The sequence below is a fragment of the Leucoraja erinacea genome, chromosome 5, assembly GCF_028641065.1.
Source record: "Leucoraja erinacea ecotype New England chromosome 5, Leri_hhj_1, whole genome shotgun sequence".
Classification (NCBI taxonomy): Eukaryota; Metazoa; Chordata; class Chondrichthyes; order Rajiformes; family Rajidae; genus Leucoraja; species Leucoraja erinaceus.
The window spans coordinates 42,589,804-42,605,873 of NC_073381.1; the positions used below are offsets into that span (position 1 = coordinate 42,589,804).

The following is a 16,070-nucleotide window of genomic DNA, read 5'->3' on the forward strand; positions in this document are numbered from 1 at the left end:
GTGTTTTGAATTTCTTAGACATTGCCTTGTAACTGATAACTTTTATTTTAAGAGCCACTATACATTAATTAAAATATGCAGATGAATTTCAAATTAGCAACAATAATTGATAAACATCTTTTAATGATACAAAACTATAACAAATGAGAAATTGCCCAGTCGTCACTCTCCACTGTGCAAGTGAATTCACATGTTCTCTGATTGCAGGATAGAAACACTTTTTGCATGTTAACTAGTTATTTCAAAAAATACATAGAATTAACCAATTTAAATTTAATCACAGTAGGTCTGTTCTGACATGAACACAAATGCATGCAAAATTGCTCACTTCCATACCTCATAAGTTGGTCTATCTCTTACACGTTCCCAACGGGGTCTTCCAGGCAGGGTCCTTACAAATGGTGCCATTCCTTGAGAGTATAATTTGCTTTGTTTATTCATATTCATAATATTGATTTTAATGACTTTACTTGGAATTCCTCCTTTCACACTGAAATAAAACCAGGACCTGAAGATAAGCAATACAAATGTGTGAGAATATATAAAACAACTTTCCAAGCTTTGACACATTTAAAAAAAGGTTAAAGTAGTAAATGTTTATGTAATACATCCCTTAAGTGTAAATGGTCCAATAAATGTTATAGTATAGATATCCTATCTGCAAACAGATAAGTTTGTGAAATTCTTTGGAAATGGCACTTTCATTCAGATAATTTGCTATCAACATGCTAGTCATCGGATACAATAATGGAGTTCCCGACTGATCAAAATAAATTCAAATCTCCCATGAAGTTTACTGAACTGAACTATAGCAGGTAAGTTAAACTTCTCTTTGAAGTGTGTTTAAAAAACTACATTAATATTTATAATTTTCTGAACCATTGAGGTGAGAGAAATGTATACATATTATAGAGAGTTAATTTTTTGAATAAGAGATGGATTGTGACAATATACAGATAAGTAATAGAGGGTTAATTTCCAATTTATATATTAATAAAGCCAGTGAAGGCATGTGCTTGCTGGGCTTACTGACTACTTAATTAGCAGGTAGTCTTGAGGGTTTTAGGAAAATAAATGGAATAACAGATAAAAAGAAGTTGAGGAAGGATTCAGCATTCAAATCACTCCTGATGGACGCTGCCTCCTCTCCCTATTTTGCTGCACAGCTCACCAAAACCTGGAAATTTCTCTGTGTTAACAACCTCAACAGTTTTCATTGATCAGTCAGTTTGTTATTATTATAATAAATCTCCAGGCTGGGACAAACTCTATGGCCAATCAAAGCAAGGGAGGCAGAAACTTCCACATGCACAAAAACCCCTGCTTTCTCCATATTGCTGGTGCCAGGAACATCTGCAGATGGAGGAATAAATCACACCACGCTCAGTGAGAAATGACTTTGGAAACCTGGTGATGAACCAACCTGTCTGACTGCCTGGGGCCAAGATGCAGACTTGGGGCTGTACCCCAAGCTGCCAATACGAGTACAAACCAATGCTGGGCACGGGCAGCTCTGACTCCACGTGTTGAATTGCTGTGCAGATCCTATTTCAAGATTGTCCTTCCAATGGATGCAAAGTAAGTTTATTTTTATATCCCCCCTTTATCTGGCTGCACAACACTTCCCAGCCTGCAGATTTCTCTGTGATGAAAAGCCGAATAGCCAACTAGACTGTTAAGCTTGTTGACATGAATAAATCCCAGGGTTGAGAACAACTGTGCAGCCAAACAATCCAAGGACAAAGGTACCTACCACATCTGTCAGTTATGGGCAGTCGGACAACACATGGAGCAGATGCTGACAGTTCCCAACAATGCCCAACACTCATCATGCTAGTAATGGCACATCCCCAAGACCCTCAGCCCAGCACTGAACAGTCACGCCACACCCCCAGGCCAGTATAGCACTAGCCCTCATAGGTGGTCTCTCCTTAGGGCAATCCCAGCACAACAGCAGGAAGAGCAGCACTTCACTTCAATTCTCAGCACCCAGGTTCCGGGCACAGCAATGCTATCAGTAAAACTCTCTTTATATACCACAGTAAAACCCTTTTATCCTGGTTCAATTTACATTTTTGTTGCTGGGAAAGCACCCTGCTTGTGAAGCAAGGCACCATTTATTAAAACCAACGGCATTTTTATATATACTATTTATAATTTAACCCACGTGTAATAACACGCAAAACGTAATAATGCATGTATTTAAATTAATGTTATCTAGCTGCACTGCTGGTTTATCCTGCAACATAATATTTCATCCAAACCTCCTGGTAAATTGAACTATTTGGAAATCTGGAGACAAAAAAAGAAACACAATTTTAATCTGGTGAGAGGGAAAACATATAGAATTACCTGTTACTATTTTCAAACTCAGACCCTGCACAATCTGGCTTGGTCCACACATTAAATTCGCAATCTGGAGTCGGTATCGTATTCCCAAAATTACCAGAGGTGCCATTACTGCTGGGAGCTGAATCCTCTGTTACTTCAGGATGTTCCACCTTTTCAACTTGAGCAATATTTCCAGAATCAAACATTGAACTGAAAAGCAAGCCACCACATCGAATTTCCATTTTTGTGGCACGAGATAACTTTTCAAGACATATGACATTCTTTCATGTATTGTCAAGAGGAGAGCTGTGCCTTGAAGATCTACATGGAGAAAGAAAACAAGTATTATTAACTGAATAGTTAAATTAAAACTAAAGAAATTAGAACAAATTAAATAAAATATCTATATTTTTCAGAATCAAAATCTGACTGATCTTTGAGACCAGAAATTTAAATTTCTTTCTGTATTCATCGATTCATTGACATAGTGGCAAGACTGACCAGAAATCGTTGCTACAGAATGGAGTACACACAGGTTAACCCTGAAAATCGCGGGTGGGGGTGGGGGGGCTATGTTCGCGGGCAGGCGGGGGCTGTGTTCGTGGGCGGGCAGGGGCTGTGTTCGCGGCCAAGCGGGGTCTGTGTTCCGCGGGCGGCTGCGACCACAGCGACGAGCCAGGGGCCGCTAAGTGCAGCCGGTGCTGGGAGCCGCTGAGTGCGACAGGAACCGGGGACGGGGAGCCGCTGAGTGAGTCCGGAACCGGGTCCTGGCGCCGGTGAATGCGGCCGGAGCCGGGAGCCGCTGAGCCCACACACCCCCTCCCCCCCTACCGCACACACCCGTCCCCCCTCTCACATTCACCCCCTAACAAAGGTACATACCACACAGTATTTTGTTTGCGTATTCGCGTAGGTATACACAGGGTCTATGTGAGATGGGGTGCAGGGGGTACCCGGGCCCAGAGTCCAAAAGGGGGCCCGGGAGTCGAAGGAGAGGGGGCGGTAATTTCATGTATGTAGCAATGTTACAAAATTTTGAGATTTAAAAAATTAAGTCTGCAATTTATCCCATCAGATAAAGCATAACAATAAGTTTAATTTGACACCAAATTCACTTTCATATCTCAAGTATTAAAAAAGTTATGACCATTTGCATACTCGGAAATTAGCATCTTGTTCCCTATTGATTTTCAATGGACATTACAAAAAAGCTGTGATCTTGGATAATCAAAAGCCCATTTCTTAAGGAAAGATTAACATTTTTAAATAGCCTAAGTGTCCAAAGATTATTCACAAATAATTCACAATATAACATGATTTTTATATCTAATTTACATTAATTTATAGGCCAAATGGAAGGAATTTAGTGTTCAATTGCTGTAAATAAATGCCCATTTAAATCGTCTTTCTAGTGGGTTCATGTGGAACGCGCTGGTTTAGAACGTTGACCTAGCGCTGGATTAGTGCCCTCAAATGCCGAGAAAAATACTGCGGGATATAAAAAGCCCAAAATGAACTACTCGCTATAGATAACTTGATATATAGGGTTATATATATGCCCCATTTAATGTAAAAATAAGGTACATACCTTTAATTGTTTGCTTTATAAAACCCTGGGGCTGCGAGAGGTTGCGGAATGAAACAGTAATTTTAAAACTATTAGAACTATATTATCGAGGCCTATAAAACTAATAATACCTTTTGCGACCGGGTCTTGCAGCGATTTTTCGTCAATGATTTACTAGGCTGAACATGTGCAATTAGTACAGCCTTAGGAAAAATCGCGTTTTAACCCCACAGTATTTTGTTCCAAACAGCGTACGTATACACAGGGCTATGTGAGATGGGGTGCTGAGTACCCGGGCCCAGATTCCAAAAGGGGCCTGGGATTCAGGAGAGGTTTTGTAACATACCTAATGTATGGGTTCTTCTACTGATGGGTCTTCCCTGATGTAGGGGGTAGGGGGGGGGGGGGGGGGGGGGGGGACACTAGGACCCAGCAAAGTCGTCACTACTGATGGATCTTACCTGCACGGGGGGGGGGCGGGGCACTGGGGCCCAGCAGAGTCATCATTACTGATGGATCTACCCTGTAAGGGGGGGGAGGGGGGCATTAGGACCCAGCAGAGTCAGACCACGTGCTGTCTGCATGGTGGAGGTTGTGGGCCTCGTGCTGCGCCTGGATCTCGGGTGAGGTGACGGCTCTGGCCCGCTGGTGGCAGGTGGAGAGGCGAGGGTTGGCGGAGGCCCATGGGGGCTGGAGTAGAGATATGGGCAGCACTGTCGGTGGCTTTCTGAAGACAGTGAAGGTCGGCGACAGCGGGCGACGCCGCCCGGGGAGGTGGTGAGAGTCGGCAGCTGCAGCGGTTTCAGTGGTCCGGGCCTGTGTTTGGGTGTGTGTGTGGGTGAATGTGGTGTGTGTATGTGTGTGTGTGTGTGTGTGTGTGTGTGTGTGTGGTGGGTGTGTGTGTGGGTGAATGGGTGTGTGTGTGCATGTGGGTGCGTGTGTGTGGGTGAATGGGTGCAGGCGTGTGTGGGTGAATGGGTGTTTGTGTGGGTGTGGGGCGTGTGTGTGGGTGCGAGTGGGTGTTTGTGTGGGTGTGGGTGCGAGTGTGTGTGTGTGTGTGATGTGTGGGTGTGTGTGTGAGTGAGTGAATGAGTGTGTGTGTGAGTGTGTGTGAGTGTGTGTGAGTGAATGAGTGTGTGTGTGTGTGTAGGTGTGTGGGTGAGTGTGTAGGTGTGTGGGTGAGTGTGTAGGTGTGTGGGTGAGTGTGTGAGTGTGTGTGAGTGTCTGAGTGCCTGAGTGAGCGTCTGAGTGAGTATGTGTGTGTGTCTGAGTGTCTGAGTGAGTGTGTGTGTGTCTGAGTGTGTGTCTGAGTATGTGCGCGCGTGTGTTAGTGGGAGGGTGAATTTTGTAAAGGCAGTTAAAACCATTGATCTGTTGAACGTTAACAGAGTATAGACTTGGTGACCTGTTTCCAAATGTTTGCGTTAGCTTAAGAATACTATTAACAATTCCAGCAACATAGATTCTGCAGAGAGGTAATTTAGCAAACTCAAGGTGATTAAGAATTATTTAAGGTCTACAAATCTCAGGAACGTCTTGTATATTTGGCCAGGCTAAGTATTCAAAGTCAATTTTATTCGTCACATACACCCGAAGGTGCTGAAATGAATTTGCCAGCAGCGATGCACTTAAAAAGAACACACAATACACAATAAAATTTAACACAAACATCCACCATAGCATTCTTCACTGTGGTGGAAGGCAACAAGGTTCAGCCAATCCTCCTCCTTTAAAAAGCCAGTGAAGAGCTCCTTCGTGAAGATGCGCAGCTCAAGAGCTCACCACGTTTGGGCTGAAAGTGAAGGACTGTCCTGTTCTTTCTGATAGTGCCCTGACCCTATTGGTCCAGTCCCCCTCAACTTATTGGATTCTCAACCATGGTAACTCTGAAAACGAAGGTACGCAATAGGCTTGTGATCGACGCTGACATGAGGTGCTGCCTGTCGAGCATTCGTCCTTGTTATGATTGCCTGATGGCTACGAAGCAATTTCAGCCATCCCATTGACTGAGCATTGGCAGGCATGTTTTAATAAATCAGCCTGTTTTTTTTCAATTTTTGTTTTGGGGGTTGCGCGTACTGACCAAGAATGTCTGAAGGGGTGTCGTAGGGCCAAAAAGGTTAAGAACCTCTGTATTGGAGTAATATAGAACAATCCAGCCATAACGTTTAAGACCCTTATTCGCATCTGTGGCATTTGTAAACTCCACCATTGCTATTTGTCTAATTTAAATGGATCCCTAAATTACTGTCAGAAAATCAAGGTTTGAGGTGGCAAAAACGTCTGATGATTACTGTATGTGCTGTATCTGACAGCTGATGGGGTGAAAGGTGAGGACTGGGGGGACTCTGTTCCTGTTGCGACTAGCGGGAGGGGGAGAATGAACAGAGCAGCGGGATACCGTACCAACTCCTGCACCCATGCAGAACTCAGACTTCATTAACTTCACTATCAAATTCCATCCATCACTCAAATTTCACTTGGACCATCTCCAACATCTCCTTTCCATTTCTTAATCTGTCTTCACCACCATTCCCCCCATCAGTCGTCGCATACAGCAGGTAATCCATCGATATTTTGCCACCTCCAATGGAATCCCACGACTAGAAACATCTTCCCATCTCCATCCTTACCAATTTCGACAGAGACCGTTCCCCTCAAACTCCCCGGTTAGTTCATCACTTCCCACTGAAACCACCCCCTCCCCAGGTACTTTCCACTGCAACCGCAGGAGCTGCAACACCTGTCCCTATACCTCCCTCGACTCTGTTGAGGGACACCAACAGTCCTTTCAGGTGAGGCAGAGGTTCACTTGCATCCCCTCTAACCTCATCTGCTGTATCCGCTGTTCCAGGTGTGGACTCCTATATATCGGCGAGACCAAGTACAGGCTTGGCGATTGTTTCGCTGAACACCTCCGCTCAGTCTGCCTAGGCCTACACGATCTCCTGGTTGCTAAACATTTTAACTCCCCCTCCCTTACTGACCTTTCTGCTCCTCCACTGTCAGTGAGGCCCAACGCAAATTGGGGGAACGGCACCTCATATTTCACTTGGGCAGCTTACAGCTCAGCGGATTTCTCTAACTTCAATTAACTTGCTTTCCCCCTTTCTCTTTCCCTCCCTCACCCTATTCTCCAACTAGGTTCACTGTCCTTCTGATTAATTTGGAGAAACTCAGCGGGTGCAGCAGCATCTATGGAGCGAAGGAAATAGGCAACGTTTCGGGCCAAAACCCTTCTTCAGAAGAAGGGTTTCGGCCCGAAACGTTGCCTATTTCCTTCGCTCCATAGATGCTGCTGCACCCGCTGAGTTTCTCCAGCTTTTTTGTGTAACCTTCGATTCTCCGGCATCTGCAGTTCCCTCTTAAACACTTCTGATTAATTTTACTGATTGTATGCCTTCTTGTCACCTTCCCCTCGGTTAACAATGGCCCATTCTACATTTCCTTATCATCATCTGCTTTGATCTGTCATTGTTACACCTCACCCTTCCATATAGACAATAGACAATAGATGCAGTAGGCCATTCGGCCCTTCGAGTCAACACCGCCATTCAATGTGATCATGGCTGATCATCCCCAATCAGTACCCCATTCCTGCGTGCTCCCCATATCCCCTGACTCAGCTATCTTTAAGAGCCCTATCCAGCTCTCTCTTGAAAGCATCCAGAGAACCTGCCTCCACTGCCCTCTGAGGCAGAGAATTCCACACACTCACGACTCTCTGTGAGAAAAAGTGTTTCCTCGTCTCCGTTCTAAATGGCTTACCCCTCATTCTTAAACTGTGGCCCCAGGTTCTGGACTCCCCCAACATCGGGGACATGTTTCCTGCCTCCAGCGTGACCATGCCCTTATATGTTTCAATGAGTTTCCCTCTCATCCTTCTAAACTCCAGACTGTACAAGCCCAGCTGCTCCATTCTCTCAGCATACGACAGTCCCGCCATCCCGGGAATTAACCTTGTAAACCTACGCTGCACTCTCTCAATAGCAAGAATGTCCTTCCTCAACTTAGGGGACCAAAACTGCATAAAATACTAAAGGTGTGGTCTCACTAGGGCTTTGTACAACTGCAGAAGGACCTCTTTGTTCCTATACACGACTCCTCGTGTTATAAAGTCCAACATGTCATTCGCTTTCTTCACTGCCTGCTGTACCTGCTTGTTTATTTTCATAGATTGATGAACAAGGATACCCAGATCCTGCTGTACTTCCCCTTTTCCCAATGTGACACCATTTAGATAGTAATCTGCCTTCCTGTTTTTGCCACCAAAGTGGATGACCTCACATTTCTCCACATTAAACGTCATCTGCCATGCATCCGCCCACTCACCCAACCTGTCCAAGTCACCCTGCATTCTCATAGCATCCTCTTCACAGTTCACACTGCCACCCAGCTTTGTGTCATCTGCAAATTTACTAATGTTACTTTGATTCCCTTCAACCAAATCATTGATGTATATTGTAAATAGCTGCGGTCCCAGCACCGAGCCTTGTGGTACCCCACTACTCACTGCCTGCCATTCTGAAAGGGACCCGTTAATCCCCACTGTTTCCTGTCTGCCAACCAATTTTCTATCCATGTCAGCACTCCACCCCCAATACCATGTGCCCTAATTTTGCCCACTAATCTCCTATGTGGGACCTTATCAAATGCTTTCTGAAAGTCCAGGTACACTACATCCACTGGCTCTCCTTTGTCCATTTTCCTAGTTACATCTTCAAAAAATTCCAGAAGATTAGTCAAGCATGATTTCCCCATCGTAAATCCATACTGACTCGGACCGATCCTGTTACTGCTAACCAAATGTGCACCTATCTCATCTTTTATTATTGACTCCAGCATCTTTCCACCACCGATGTCAGGCTAACTGGTCTATAATTCCCTATTTTGTCTCTCCCGCCTTTCTTAAATAGTGGGATAACATTAGCCACCCTCCAATCCACAGGAACTGATCTTGATCTATAGAACATTGGAAAATTATCACCAATGCATCCACGATTTCTAGAGCCACTTCCTTAAGTACCCTGGGACCATCAGGCCCTGGGGATTTACCAGCCTTCAGTCCCATCAGTCTACCCAACACCATTTCCTGCCCAATGAGGATTTCCTTCAGTTCCTTTGTTACCCCAGATCTTCTGGCCACTACCATATCTGGAAGATTGTTTGTGTCCTCCTTTGTGAAGACAGATCCCAAGTACCTGTTCAACTCATCTGCCATTTCCTTGTTCCCCATAATAAATTCACCTCATCAAGGGTCCAACTTTGGTCTTAACTATTTTTTTTCTCTTCACATACCTAAAGAAGCTCCAGACTCCCTCTCTCCCGATTCTCAGTCTGAAGGGCCTCGACCCGAAACCTCACCCATTCCTTCGCTCCAGAGATGCAGCCTGTCCCGCGGAGTTACTCATGCATTTTGTGTCTTTCTTTCGCGGCCAGATCTCCCTCAATTCAAAGCGAGGGAGAAAGTGTCCAGCGTCGACCAGTTGTCGTGGCAGTGCACATGCGCAGGGCGGCCGATGGTGTGCTGGCCGTGGCAGTGCGCATGTGAGAGGAGGATGTGCAAGGCGGACTGCCGTGCCGGCGGATGAGGAGCGAGCAGAGAGCGGAGACCCGGATACGGGTGGTGGGCGGAGACGGAGATTGACAGACAGAGAGAACAGAAAATCTGCGAGTGGTGCTACAGTCTCAGCCATCCGACAAGCATGAATCGCTTGCTCCAAAGTCAGTTCAGCGTTCCGCAGCAGTTCGGCTCGTAGCATGCGGTCGCTCATTCCTCCCACAATTTTATCACAAACTAGCTCATTTGTCAACTTACCAAATCTGCATCAAAAGCTGATATGTCTCAAGTCGCTGATGAATCGTTCCACAAGCTCATCAGCCTGTTGCATTCGAGCAAAAAATCTTTTTCTCTCGAGGATTCTGATAGACGGCAGGTCACACAGTTCTCTAAACTTCCTCAGCAAAACTATCGAGTTGTCAATTGATTCAGCCGGGACCACTACCAGATCATTCCCGTCTAGTTGAGCTGGTGCAAATTCAAACAAGTCAACGCTGTTGTGTATTTGGGTGCTTTGAACAGACTTGAAATAAGGCTCGGACACGGGAGTAATCATACAGGCTTCTTTACTGCAGGACGCCACCTTGAGTCTCCCCATGCACATGCGTACTTGCACAAGACATCAAAAGACATCACTAGACAGTAATTACATATGCTAATTATCACATACCTAACAAACGCGGATCATAGCTTCCGGACCCGCTAAATTCAACAGTAGAAAAACTTTCAGATCGTCGGGATCGTTTCGGTGAACGATGAGGATATAATCGGAGTAGTCCTTCTCAAACATTCGCCATCGCTCGGCGATATCAGAATCAAACACAAGCAGGCTAGGCTTTCGACAAGAGTTAGCAATGTCCTCAAATCACAACCAAAACTCACAAATAAAAACTGGTAAACTAAATAAATCGTGGTAAACAGATGCGGGGTAGACCCAATTTTCTGACAGTATGTAAAGAGCTCAAACTCACACAGGTTGAAACACAAGCATCTTTATTGTTTAGGTCATTAACTACTACGCAGGTCATCATACGTTCACACTGCTCCTCGTACTGGTAGACAGTGGGAGGATTTTACACTATGAATGAATATATAATTAGGCGGGGTTATAATTACTAAGCATTCTAATTGGCTAACATGCTATAGCCAATCTACACCGTCCTTTTTCTTCAGAAATGCTGCCTGATCTGCTGAATTAATCCTGCATGCTTTGTCTATTTTGCGTATAAACCATTGCAATTGCAGTTCCTTTCTACACAATATGTTTTCTATGTCCTCTTTGGTCAACAAATTTGCATTTTAATTAATTCCTTCACTTTCTGTGCTCTCTGCCGTATTTAAATCTTGGTGTCTAACATTAACTTATCTTATCTTCCACGTCCTTATTATCAGGGGATGGTGAACTCAGCTTTTCTTGTTGTTAGAATAGGCTGTCTGGCTTCAAGTCGAACAATCCCAACTAGCACAAGAAATCTGTATACAACCATCGACAAAGAACTCCAGACAAAGATAGAGTCCCAGAATAACCACGTGGACACTCATCAATTGTGGCAAGTTATGCATGCTATAACAGGCTACAATGTGAAGTCAGGCGATATCACTGGCAATTTTGCATACCTCTTCAACAAGCTTAATGCATTCTATGCTCATTATGAAAAGAAAGGTAGTGAAATTATGGCACCTGCCTCAGGTCCTGGGTCCCGTTCTGAGAACCTGCTTGGAACAGCGGGCAGGATATTCAGGGACACATTTAACATCTCCTGTCACCCAATGCCAAAGAAAAGCATGCCTTAACAACTACTGTCTGGTGGCTCTGACATCTACAATCATGAAGTACCTCACAAGGCTGGTCATGGAGCAGATGAACTCCAGTCTCCCGGACCACTGCAATTTGCCTACCACTATAACAGGTTCACGACGACAAATGTCATCTCCCTGGCCCTACACTCATTCCTGGAATATCTGGATAACAAGGACTCCTACGTTAGACTCATATTTATTGACTGTAGCTCTGTTTCCACACCAGAATGCCAACTAATCTCCAAACTTCTGGACGTTGGACGCAGCAAACTGGAACTCAACTTCCTGACTCACAGTTCATAGTTAGCAAGAATGAGTGACAAAACATCCCCTACAATAAGTCTTCTCAACCCCTGTGCCCTACAAGGATGTGATCTCAGCCCCTTATTGTTATCCCTGTATACTCCAAAGCCAAAGTCTGCAATAACTCTGTTTGCAAGTTTGAACATTATACCAATGTGATGAGCCAGATCTCAAACAATGACAAGACAGAGTACAGGAAGTAGAGAGCTTAGTAACATGGTGTTCAGGCAACAATCCCTCTCTTAATCGCTGCAAAATGAAGGATCAAACCATCGACTGCAGGAAATGGAAAGGAGTATACGACTCAGTCAGCATCAATAGACAATAGGTGGGAGTAGGCCATTCGGCCCTTCGAGCCAGCACCGCCATTCAATGTGATCATCCCCAATGAGTACCCCGTTCCTACCTTCTCCCCATATCCCTTGACTCCGCTATTTTTAAGAGCTCCATCTAGCTCTCTCTTAAAAGCATCCAGAGAACCCGCCTCCACCGCCCTCTGAGGCAGAGAATTCCACAGACTCGACACTCTCTGTGAGAAAAAGTGTTCCCCGTCTCCGTTCTAAATGGCTTACTCCTTATTCTTAAACTGTGGCCCCTGGTTCTGGACTCCCCCAACATCGGGAACACGTTTCCTGCCTCTAGCATGTCCAAACCTTTAACAATCTTATGTTTCAATGAGATGCCCTCTCATCCTTCTAAGCTCCAGAGTGTACAAGCCCAGCTGCTCCATTCTCTCATAGAAACATAGAAATTACGTGCAGGAGTAGGCCATTCGGCCTTCGAGCCTGCACCGCCATTCAATATGAGCATGGCTGATCATCCAACTCAGTATCCCGTACCTGCCTTCTCTCCATAACCTCTGATCCCCTTAGCCACAAGGGCCACATCTAACTCCCTCTTAAATATAGCCAATGAACTGGCCTCTACTACCCTCTGTGGCAGAGAGTTCCAAAGTTTCAGCATATGACAATCCCGCCATCCTGGGAATTAACCTTGTAAACATACGCTGCACTCCCTCAATAGCAAGAATGTCCTTCCTCAAATTAGGGGACCAAAGCTGTACACAATACTCCAGGTGTGTTCTCACTAGGGCTCTGTACAACTGCAGAAGGACCTCTTTGCTCCTATATTCGATTCCTCTTGTTACAAAGGCCAACATGCCATTCGCTTTCTTCACTGCCTGCTGTACCTGCATGCTTACTTTCATAGACTGATGTACAAGGACCCCCAGATCCCATTGTACTTCCCCTTTTCCCAACTTGACACCATTTATATAGTAATCTGCCTTCCTGGTTTTGCTACCAAAGTGGACAACCTTACATTTATCCGCATTAAACTTCATCTGCCATGCATATGCCCACTCCGCCAACGCGTCCAAGTCACCCTGCACTCTCATAGCATCCTCCTCACAGTTCACACTGCCACCCAGCTTTGTGTCATCTGCAAATTTGTTAATGTTACTTTGAATCCCTTCATCCAAATCATTGGTGTATATTGTAAATAGCTGTGGTCCCAGCACCGAGCCTTGCGGTACCCCACTAGTCACTGCCTGCCATTCTGAAAGGGACCCGTTAATCCCTTCTCTTCTTTTCCTGCCTGCCAACCACTTTTCTATCCATGTCAGCACTCAACCCCCAATACCATGTGCCCTAATTTTGCCCACTAATCTCCTATGTGGGACCTTATCAAATGCTTTCTGAAAATCCAGGTACACTACTACATCCACTGGCTCTCCCTTGTCCATTTTCCTAGTTACATCTTCAAAAAATTTCAGAAGATTAGTCAAGCATGATTTCCCCTTCGTACATCCATACTGACTGTTACGGCTATCCAAATGTTTGGCTATCTCATCTTTTATAATTCACTCCAGCATCTTCCCCACCACCGATGTCAGGCTAACTGGTCAATAATTCTGTTTTCTCTCTCCCGCCTTTCTTAAAAAGTGGGATAACATTAACTACCCTCCAATCCACAGGAACTGATCCTGAGTCTATAGAACATTGGAAAATTATCAGCAATGCATCCACGATTTCTAGAGCCACTTCCTTAAGTACCCTGGAATGCAGACCATCAGACCCAGGGGATTTATCAGCCTTCAGTCCCATCAGTCTATCCAACACCATTTCCTGCCTAATGTGGATTTCCTTCCGTTCCTCCGTCACCACAGATCCTCTGGCCACTACTATATCACGAAGATTGTTTGTGTCCTCCTTAGTGAAGACAGATCCAAAGTACCTGTTCAGTGATCAATGATACAACAGTGGAGGTCCATAGCTTTGATGAATGTTTCGCTGAACACTTCCGCTCAAGTCTGCCTTAACCTACCAGATCTCCTGGTTGCTCAGCACTTTAACTCCCCCTCCCATTCCCAATCTGACCTCTCTGCCCTGGGCCTCCTCCATTGTCGGAGTGAGGCCCAGCACACATTGGAGGAACAGCATCTCATATTTCGCTTGGGTAGCTTACACCCCAGCGGTATGAACAGTGACTTCTCTAACTTCAAATAGCCCTTGCTTTCCCTCTCTATTCACACCCTCCCAAGTTCTCCCACCAGTCTTATTGTCTCCGATTACATTCTCTGTCCCGCCCACTCCGCTGACATCATTCTGAAGGGTCTCAACCCAAAACTTTACCATTCCTTCTCTCCAGAGATGCTGCCTTGCCCCACTGAGTTACTCCAGCATTTTGTGTCTAACTGCATTGTTTTAAGTTAATTGGCCATTGTAAATTGTCCTTAGTCTAAGGGTGAAAAAGTGGGACAACATAGAATTAGAGTAAACGGGTAATCAATGATCAGTGTGAACACAGTAGGCTGAAGGGCTTAGTGATTGTTAGTGATTCCCAGAATCACTAACAATGAGCCAGCAAGATATGACCCATCAAAACTTAGTCGTGAATTTAAGAAAATTGCTTTAAGTTAATCTCCAAGTTAATAAAGGCATCACAAATTACATGTCAACAGATAAATAACAGTAATTTGTTTTTAAAAATCTAACAATAAACATTCCAGTTGCTATTCTAAGACAAGGAATGTCCAAAGAAACGCATATATTGGTCATTGGGTCAATCGTCACTCGACTGTTATGTTACTGACATTATCTCGATCTACCAAGCCAAACCCCATTTCATGAATTACATTACTTGGCAGAAATTACATGCGTGGGAATGAGACCTGATGTTGATATAACACCTATATAGAAATGATCACGTCAAGTTTTACATGGCATTAATGCAATCCCACAAATGCCGCCACCACCGAACAGTAATTGCCAGTACCAGACGCATACACATAGGTGTCAATCCTTGCTGTCCCTTGTACTCCCTGGCTTTTGACCATGCCTGAGACTTTGCTTCTGTTTTTATTGTTTTTAATTTTTCTTTATTTTACATATCTTTTCCTACTATTTCTTTTGATTGTTATTATTGGTGTGTACTAACTTTTTTTGTCAATGATTAGTGATGTACAGCATTTTGTTGCAACTATGATTGTTTTTAAAGTGCTCTATAAATACAATTATTATTATTATTATTGTATTGGCTGCAATGAGTGTCACGGGCCCACCGACCACCCTCTCCCCATGACGTAATTCACAGGGGAGCGCTACTGGGTGACGCCGGCCGCTTGTGACGTCACGCGGGCCTAGCTCACCTGGGCCGAGTGTCCGCGGCGGGGCTCAGCCGGATCTCGGGGCTGCGGCTTCCATCCCCCGGGCTCTCCGCGCCGCCCTCAGCCGGTCCAGCGGCCCCTTCCTCCGGCCGGTTCTCCAAAGCCGGCTCCCCGAACTCCACCTGCTCGCCGCCCTCTCCGCCAGGCTCGGCGGTGGACCGCTCTCTCCGGCTCTGGGTCACGGCGTCCCGGTCGCGACGCCGCCGCCGCTGCGCCTCGGCTTCCCGCTGCCGGCGGCTCCTCCAGCCGTTGTCGCGGTCGCCGAGCCGCTGTCGGCTCAGCCTGGCGCTGGCGCTGCCTCCTTCGCCCGAGCCTCTGGCTACCCTCTGCTGCCCGCCCTGCCCGCTTGTGTTGTGATCCCCGCCAGCCGGACGGTCGGGCTCCGTGTCGCTCGGTCGCTGACGGCGCCCGCGGCTCTTTGTCTATTTCCCCAAACAAACCGGTGCCAACCCCCCCGCTCCGCCTGGCAGCAGCAACCGCCTCCCCCATTGGGCGCCGCGCTCACCGCAGCACCGCCCCTCCTCATTGGCTGATAACAAAGCTCCCTCCCCCCCCCCGGCCAGCTTAGAGAGCGCATGCGCAATGCTGGGACGACACTAGTCCATGAGGGGCACAACCAGCTATAAGATCTTTGGGCACAACCAAAGATCCTAGAGGGACTGGGCACAACATGCTGGAGTAACTCAGCGGGGCGGGGGGCAGCACAGCATCTCTGGAGAGAAGGTGTTGGGACCAAAGATCTTTGGTTGGGACCCTTCCTCAGTGGAGAGGGAAACTAGACGGGTTTCCGGGTAAGGTGTACAAAGGGCAGATCAAAGCAAACGTTGATCAGGAAAATAGAC

At 45.9% G+C, this 16,070-nt stretch overlaps 1 protein-coding gene across 4 annotated transcripts in view; it reads right to left on the bottom strand.

Annotated features, from left to right (window-relative positions):
- The window catches only part of agbl5 (AGBL carboxypeptidase 5), a 77,467-nt gene extending 61,804 nt beyond the window's left edge, over positions 1 to 15,663 (bottom strand). For 2 of the 4 annotated variants that reach the window (XM_055635434.1, XM_055635432.1), the window contains exons 1-3: positions 15,211 to 15,663; positions 2,353 to 2,652; positions 337 to 508 (exon numbers count right to left, since the gene is read on the bottom strand). In XM_055635434.1, coding sequence (XP_055491409.1) covers positions 337 to 508; positions 2,353 to 2,573 — 393 coding nt within the window. In that variant the 5' untranslated portion in view covers positions 2,574 to 2,652; positions 15,211 to 15,663. The remainder of the gene's footprint in view (positions 1 to 336; positions 509 to 2,352; positions 2,653 to 15,210) is intronic. The other 2 variants (XM_055635433.1, XM_055635435.1) reach the window with 1 other exon arrangement.
- Between the last annotated feature and the right edge of the window lie 407 nt (positions 15,664 to 16,070).